The sequence below is a fragment of the Mustela nigripes genome, chromosome 5 (genome assembly GCF_022355385.1).
Source record: "Mustela nigripes isolate SB6536 chromosome 5, MUSNIG.SB6536, whole genome shotgun sequence".
NCBI classification, from domain to species: domain Eukaryota; kingdom Metazoa; phylum Chordata; class Mammalia; order Carnivora; family Mustelidae; genus Mustela; species Mustela nigripes.
This window is the reverse complement of record NC_081561.1, coordinates 24100602-24109214: the sequence shown is the minus strand read 5'-3', so window position 1 is coordinate 24109214 and position 8613 is coordinate 24100602. Positions and strand designations below refer to the sequence as shown.

Genomic DNA, 8613 nt, shown 5'->3' with positions numbered 1-8613 from the left:
TTGGGTGGGGGTATGGTTTGGCCTAATGAAAGGAGAAGCAAAATTCAGTTGAGGACACGGCTCACGGAGGTGACCTGATTGGGGGACACAGATATCACATGTTAGGTGACTTTACTCACTCCATCAAGCCACAGGGACCTAAGACTGGTTTAAGTCACAAACAACCCACATGCCTTGGAGATTATGGTTCATTAGATTGTGTTTACCCAAATAAAGTCGTACTCTAAGATTTTTTAGACAATTCTATAAGCATCTCCTAAGCACGCCGTGTGACATTCAAGAGATGTGTTACTTCCTTCACATACATAAATAATTTCCAATAAAAATCAATGTGTGAATAATTTATTTTTTCCATCGATTGGAAGCCAACCGTTTAGAAAACCATTCAGAAGAGCTGAAGTAAACCTCTTGTTCAAAATGCCTTTTAAATTTACAAGGAAAGAGGAAGTTATTCCCTTCTCCTTGAATTTTCCCGAAAATCGAGAGCTTTATCTAACAGTTCTGGCATTCAGGGCCGTTTTTCATGAAAAACTTAAAAGGCACGTGAAATCTGGGTCTCCGCAGATGACCCAGCAGTGAAAGATGGACGATTCTGCTAGGAGGATTTGTGGGTGATCCAACTTTTTGGGGTAAAACAAACACAAAAGCTCCTCCCTCGAGGGGCGGGGCGATGCCCGGGTGACGCACCAATCACAGCACGCCCTGCCCTATATAAGGCCTGGAGGCCGTGCGGCATCTTGTGCTCGTCGGTGGTTGCCCTCAGCTTGTCTTCGTGCCATGTCTGAGACGGCTCCCGCAGCCACAGCTGACACTGCCTTGGTTTCAATGGAGAATCCTCCAGTTAAGAAGAGGGGAAAGAAGCCGGGGGGCCAACCAGGCGCTAGTCGCAAGGCCCCGAGCCTCTCCGTGTCCAAGCTGATCACGGAGGCGCTGTCGATGTCCCAGGAGCGAGCTGGCATGTCCCTGGCGGCGCTCAAGAAGGCGCTGGCGGCCGCCGGCTACGACGTGGAGAAGAACAACAGCCGCATCAAGCTGGGCCTCAAGAGCCTGGTGAGCAAGGGCACCCTGGTGCAGACCAAGGGCACCGGCGCCTCGGGCTCCTTCAAGCTCAGCAAGAAGGCACTTCCTGAGCCCACCAAGAGCAAAGTCAAAAGGCCATCCTCCGCCAAGGCGAAGAAGCTGGTTTTATCCAAGGATTCGAAGTCCCCGAAAGGTGCCAAGACCAACAAGAAATCCAAGAAGCCCCGGGCAACGGCAGCGCAGAAAGCGGCCAGAAGCGGCAGGAAAGCCTTGGGGGCCAAGGGCAAGCAAGCACGAAAGAGCCCGGGGAAGGCCAGAGCAGAGAAGCCGAAGGCCGGGAAGCCCAAGCTGAGCCAGCAGAAAACCAACGCGAGGAAAGTGGCGTCCAAGAAATAAGCCAAAAGAAGCTCTGTTGTGAACCCAAAGGCTCTTTTAAGAGCCACTCCAAGTACTTACAAAACGGCGTGACACTGAAAACTTCTAGTAGCTTTTAATTGTGTAACTGTGTATTGGTTTGTTAAGTGGATTCTATTGTAGGAAGTGGGGTCCGGTCAGAGAAAGTACCGATCTAGAAAGGTTTATCCGTATTTGGAAACCCTGTAGCCTCGTCCAAAAGTAGGTTGCTCAGCAGAGTTAAATAAGGCACATGGCCTTGTGTAGCCGCCATGTTTCTCTGGAAAGGCATAGTAGGTTGAGGTTGGATCAGAGATCAGCTCTGCTCTGCAGGAATGTAGCTGACTTTCCAAGGGCTTGCATTCCAGTTGACCTTGTTACATGGTACTGTTGTAAAGAGGTTTCCAGAACTCACGATCCACAGCTTTCTGTGGGCCAATATATTGGAATTGTAACAAGATTTGGATTGGAGTTTTGGATCTTTGTGGAGCTTTTCCATTTACTTTTTGAAGACTGTGGAGAGGGAGAAACAGGCTCCTTGCTGAGCAGGAAGCTGACCTGGGGGATCCATCCCAAGACCCTGAGGTCATGACCTGAGCCAAAATCAAGAGTCAGATACTTAACCAACTCGGCCAGTCAGGTGCCTTGGGCTTAACATTTAAAAATAGAAATATCAAGTACCTTCAATTTACAGTTGAACGAATATTGAGGGGCACCTGGGTGGCTCAGTTGGTTAAGCCTCTGCCTTAGGCCCAGGTCATGATCTCAGGGTCCTAGCCCCATTGGGCTTTCTGCTCAGCAGGGAGCCTGCTTTCCCCTCTCTGCCTGCCTCTCTGCCTACTTGTGATCTCTGTCAAATAATATCTTTTAAAAAAAATACTGAAATACCATATATCATTTCCAAGGTACTGTATTGTCACATTAAAGAAATTGGTTTGTTAATACAATTAGTCCAACATAATTGTAATTCTGTTTTATGACTAGTGGATAGGCTTGTCCAGATTGTGTTCCACAGGCTGAAAAATACTAAACCTTTACGGAAATACTGGGGCTACAGTTTTTAGGGTCCAAACTGAACTACATCTCAGAAACTTGGAAATTGTCAGGGTCTGAGTGAAGACCTCTCTCACTTTAAGCAAAATTAGTTTTTCAGCTTTCGCTTAATTTGGGATTTGGCATTCTTAAAGGTTACTATATATGTTAAATTCATACTGTTAATCTTATTTTGGGCCTTGGTATTTGGAGCAACCTTGAACAAAGACCCATGCAAAAACTACGTAACGCATTCTTTCATGTGCAAGCTTGTATTACAACTCTTTAGGGCCTTGCCTTTCTAAACTAGTCCATGCAATTAGGCCTCTGACAATCTTCTATATAAGGGAAAACGAATACACATAATGGTTTAAAGTTGTATAGAATCAGCCACAGCCTGTGTCTTGCTTGGACATGGCGGTCAGTTTCAGGTTGGAAAAGCGGCGCAGGAATATGCTTCACGTACCGGGGAAGGCCATGAGTCCCCCGTCCGACTGCCGCGCCCAGCAGCGGACGGACCCCAGACCTCCGCCTGGTAGCCGGCAGGTGCCGGGCACTGCTCGAATCCGTCTAGAGCTGACCCCGCCATCCTGCGCGCCTTTGTTCCTCGCACCTTTTTTAGCTCCTGGCATACATCGGGTTAAAAACAAAGTTAACCAACCAGGGTTCTTCCTCCACTTCCGGGTCCAGCATTAAACCTTTTCCAGCAAACAGGAAAATGGTGCTGAAATCCCACCCTCTGCAACTGTGCCGCACCACAGCGAGTATCATCCAATCAGAACTTGTCCCCAGAGGACCTTCATTTACAAAGACGCGGCTGGTGTGACCGGAGAGCTTTGTGCGATGGGGTCTTCCGCCTCTGCGCTTACATGAAGGACCTTCGTCGGGGCGCTCACGATTGCTTAAAATACACGTATTTCTGTCCTGAAAACACTTAATTGCCAGCACTTCATTTAAGTCTTGCGACCCCGTTACTATGGTATAAGCGCCCCATAACCTTAGACAACAGCACTCCGCAAACGACTACCAACTAAACCTTCCGTAGTTTTATGCTTAGTAACCGTCACTGGACTTTACCCCAAATTAGACCTACTTCGCATTAACAGCCCTTTAAAGGATTTTGTGGGCGGCCCTGAAAAGGGCCTTTGTGTTTGAAGTATGGTGGGAGGGTTTCGTGCGCTCAGCCCCCGAAGCCGTAGAGAGTGCGGCCCTGGCGCTTGAGCGCGTAGACCACGTCCATGGCCGTGACCGTCTTGCGCTTGGCGTGCTCCGTGTAGGTGACGGCGTCGCGGATCACGTTCTCCAGGAACACCTTGAGCACCCCGCGGGTCTCCTCGTAGATGAGGCCGGAGATGCGCTTGACGCCGCCGCGCCGGGCCAGCCGCCGGATGGCGGGCTTGGTGATGCCCTGGATGTTGTCGCGCAGCACCTTGCGGTGGCGCTTGGCACCTCCCTTGCCCAGGCCTTTCCCACCCTTGCCGCGACCAGACATGATTGTCGCTGAACTGACAACGCCGTCTTCACGCAGCCCTTTAAATAGCATTTTTGCGGACCTGATTGAGAACACTGTGCTCTGGCGTACTTTCCAAATTAGGTCAGTAAGGGGGGGGTGGGGCAAGGAGCCCTCATTAACATGTCGGTGTTTTCATTGGCCGGTGGAACTTCGCTCTGCGCCGGCGCGCTGGAGGAGGAGGTATGGCTCTCCTGACTGGAAAGCTCCTTTCTCTTCTGTCCTGCGTTGTGTTTTTTCCGGGCGCGTTTGCAGGTAGAATGTGTTCTTTTCTATCAGGTAAAGCCGCTGAGCAGAGAACCACTCAACGTTTCATTTTATTTCCACTTAATAACTAATAAGTTATGGAATGATTCCTGGCAGGGGGGATGTAGAGGTCATATGGGAGAGACGGAGGGTTTATAGGTCAAGGGACTTTCCCTCCGGTTTCTTTAGTATTCCTATTAAACTGACACCTTTAGAAGGGCTTCTTTATGCTGGACGAAGTGTAAGCCTGGCTATCCAGAAGCTCTGGCCCCGTGTCTGGGGGGGGGGGGGGGGGGAAAGCGAACAATTACAAATTAAAACTTCTGTTCCTTTTCAAACATTTATTGAGTGACTCCTGTTTCTACAAAAGTCTGTGCCAGCGTTAGGGAACCTGGAGCTGAGCTTGGACAGCCAGTTGCCCCTGGACCCTCTTCCTGGCCTGCTGGGCCTGTCTGAGCCTCCTGCAATTCCTAGTAAGCTCCCCTTCCCTCCCTAACTCAAGCCTTGTCCGCCTTCTCCAGGTTTAGAGACCAGAACAGACGTTTTGAGTTGGGGATTAATTGTAGGGCAGGGCTAACACTTGATTAAGGTCATTATAAAGCCTACAGGGCCCTCTTCTGGAGGGCTTTTAATGAGATTATTGGTGTTTTAAACAAGGCTAATCCCATTAAGGAGAAAAAAGAATAGAGCCGAATTGGATCTGAATGTGGTTTGGGAGAGGGTTTAAAAAAAAAACAAAACACATTTCTCCTTAGCCTCCTGCGGCAGCTTTTGAAAATTTCCTTGATGACACTTACTCTAGTCAAAACCGGGAAGTGGGGGAGTGTATACCCTCCATCCTAGTTAATAAATAAATATCTATTGCGGATACTTAGAATGAGACTATGGCCTGAGATAGATAGATAGATAATCTATAGATATATATATATAGATTATAGATAATCTATATATATAATGTATAAATATACATGTATATATATATATATGTATAAATATATATGTATATATATATATAATCTCATACTTTTTCAGATGAAAAAAGAGTTCCAAGAGAGGGTAGGAAAGCCCTGACTTGTAACACATCTGGAACTATTAAGCATTCTTCTGCCCCAGATTGAGGGTTTTTAGGTTCCTGACTTTTACTCTCTCCCTCCCACCACAAACACATATTTTACGAGGAGGATTTAGCTAGGAAGAAATGTCAAACACTACAGAGAAAAAGTGTAAGGTCTGAGGTTATAAGTAAAACTGAAACCTCAACATGCTTTTTAATTCATGGAAATAAATAAAAGTAGCATGTATATAATATGGTAATTTCATGCAAAAAATGGTGTGAGCCGCCGGGGATACACATCCCAGCAGGTGCCCTCTGCATTTTAGCCGGAGATCCAGGCCAGCTTCCCCCCAATTTTATTTTGCCCACTCTATCATTGATAAAACCTCACTTTTATTTTGATATCTTATTCTTTTTTTCTATTCCCTTCTCCTAATGTTCTCTTTTATCAATTTCTCTCAATGACATTGACTCAAAAATTGTGAATGTCAGAACAGAAATATTTAAACAGTATGCAGATATAGATGTATAGTAAAGATGATCCTTCCTTGGCTGGGCATCTGTCTTGTGCTCAGGTGGTGATGCCCGAGTCCTGGGATCGAGTCCTGCATCGGGCTTCCTGCTTATTGGGAAGCCTGCTTCTCCTCTGGCCTGCTGCTTTCTCTCTCCTGACAAATAGACAAATAAACTCTTAAAAAAAAAAAAAAAAAAGAATGGATCCTTCCACTCAGTGAAGAGTGCCTGCCTTTCTTGGTCTTAAGGTTTGGGAGAGGGGTGGCTCACTCTGGAACCTTTATGGCTGACTTTTCTTTTCACCTCTCTTACCCTCAGAGTGAAACTGTCTTCAGAGCACCTGGCTTCAGAGAACCCCGTTCATTCAACATGTGAGGTAGGTCTTTCAGCCTAGTTTCCTTACTTCCTCTCTGTCCTGTTCTAGAAAATGCTCTACGTTTTCTTTTCAGTACAAACAGTCTACTGAAAGGTTTTGTCCCATCTACTTCCTCAGCCTGCTGTCTTTGTGGGCACTTAATTAAACATTCTTAATTTATTTTGACCTCCTAAAAAAAGTTCTTTGGACAGGGAATTTCTGACAATGTCCTTTGTATATATTTATTTGTTTCAAATTTTTTTTTTAAAGTCTCTAATTAAATTTGATTTTCAAATTCCTTTGGATACTTTTTTTTTTTTTAAGATTTTATTTATTTATTTGACAGACAGAGACCACAAGTAAGCAGAGAGGCAGAGAGAGTGGGGGGGTGGGAAGCAGGCTCCCTGCTGAGCAGAGAGCTCAATGCTGGGCTAGATGCCAGGACGCTGAGATCATGACCTGAGCCAAAGTCAGAGGTTTTAAACCACTGAGCCACCCAGGCACCCCCTTTGGATACTTTCTTAGTCACATACACAAAATATGAAAAGTATTTTGCTCTTGTTTTAATGGCAAAACTGTAATTCCAAACATATACAAAAGGAAACTCCACTAACTGTTACATCTGTATTTAAGACAGATGCCCTCTTTTGCACACATGGTCAAGACGTTTTGGCAAGATCAAAATTGGTTATTCACTGCTTTATGGAAATACCATTGTGGTAACTATTTAAGGAATTAAATTCAGGGCATTTAATCAATCCTAGAGTAAGGTTAACTGAGACTTACCACTGGGCTTTATACAGATACTGGTCTGTATACTCACCTACACGCCGTCCCACCACGAGTACACAGAAAACTCCAAAACTGTTCGTTAGACTCTTTGGATCAAAAGCTAAAATTTTATATTTAAAAAATAACAATACTTTTAAAAAAAACCCAAAACACAAATAGCAACAACAGTTTCTACCCAAATCTACCCACTTTATTAAGTGATTCACAGGTGTTTCGGGGCTACTCATACTCAAATTTCTCTCTTTATGAGAAAGAGAATAAATAAAAATGAGAATTCTTTCATTAGAAATTTATTTATTAACAGAAAAAAAAACCCTTAAAAAAATACACCCAAAGAAAATGCTTCCAAATATTTATGAAAAAGTTACAGGGATATGGCAAATTCTGAAATGTTAAAACAGATTCTCTCCCCACTACAGCAAACATCAGAGGTGTGGCCACCAGGAGAAACCCTGAGAGTAGGAGCAGTGCGCCCCATGACATTTTTTTCTTGACACAGAAAGAGGTACTGTATAGTGGTTATGAGCCTGACTCTGAGCCAGACAAGTGAGAATAAAAATTGAGCACAATAATTTTCTAACTGTGCAACCCTCAGCAAGTTAGGTAACATCTCTGTGCTTTGGTTTCCATAAAACCAAATAAGGGTAATGAAATAACCATGGTTCCTACTTCACTGAATTCTTCAGAAAAAATATCCTGAACAAGGCCTGACATCTAGGAAATGCATACTTATTATTAGCTGAAAAAAAATAGTTTTAGAAAATATTCATGCCACAGAAGACATGTGTGTTGGATGTCAAGTCAATCTAGGCTTTGTAACAAAATCATCACGTATAATCATTAATAATGAGTTGACATTCTACCAGTTAACATTGATTCCAAAGAGAAACAAACAAACAAAAAAATGATGACACAAAGTCTACAGATAGAAATCAAAATCTCAGATACCCGTCCACCAGTGTGAAGATCTTCAATGTTTAAAGTCATGCATTCTTAGTTCTAGTCATTATTAGATTAGAGTGAGATTAGAAAAAAATTATAGTTTAAAAATGGTAGTTTATAAGAGTTTCTAGCATTTTAGCATTATGTTTTCGAAGGGGGGTGTGTGTGTGAACTTAAAAAATGTTTCATAGTGAGTCAAGCCCACTAGCCCTGTAAGACCATATTGTTCAAGCAGAACAAGAATATCTGCTTTAACCCCCCAGCAGGTCTTTTTTTTTTAAAGATTTTATTATTTATTTACTTGACAGATTACAAGTTGGTAGAGAGGCAGGCAGAGAGGAGGAAGCAGGCTTGCAGAGAGCCCAGAGTGGGGCCGGATCCCAGGATCCCGGGGATCATGACCTGAGCAGAAGGCAGAGGCTTAACCCACTGGGCCATCCAGCCACACCCCCCCACCCCACCCCCACGTTCCCCCCACCCCGCCCACCCCCGCACCGGCCCCAGCAGGTCTTAACCAACTGCTGAACCTGAACTTCAAAGATTACCAAAGGTTTCTTCGGTTCAGCCAGCTCAGCAGTGCGCTGTGATGAAACCAGCTGGTGACTCAAATTCCTCCAGTTCTCTGGGGCTTTTCTCCACAAAAGATGTCCAGTGGCCCTCTCCTCTTTCTGTCTCCTCATTCCTGCAGGAAACACTGCTCCTCACCCCCCATAGCTAGACAGTCGCATGACCAGTGTGACACTTTCGATGATAGCC

The 8613-nt window shown here is 44.9% G+C and overlaps 2 protein-coding genes across 2 annotated transcripts in view; one reads left to right on the top strand and one right to left on the bottom strand.

Moving 5' to 3' along the window:
• Nucleotides 1-634: 634 nt before the first annotated feature.
• On the top strand, nucleotides 635-1703 carry H1-6 (H1.6 linker histone, cluster member). The gene has a single exon (XM_059399603.1). The coding sequence runs from the start codon at nucleotides 778-780 to the stop codon at nucleotides 1414-1416; it is 639 nt and encodes a 212-aa protein (XP_059255586.1). The 5' UTR covers nucleotides 635-777; the 3' UTR covers nucleotides 1417-1703.
• A 1860-nt stretch (nucleotides 1704-3563) lies between these two features.
• The window catches only part of LOC132017669 (histone H3.1-like), a 39215-nt gene continuing 34165 nt past the window's right edge, over nucleotides 3564-8613 (bottom strand). The window contains exon 2 of the mRNA XM_059399604.1: nucleotides 3564-3950. Coding sequence (XP_059255587.1) covers nucleotides 3626-3950 — 325 coding nt within the window. The 3' untranslated portion in view covers nucleotides 3564-3625. The remainder of the gene's footprint in view (nucleotides 3951-8613) is intronic.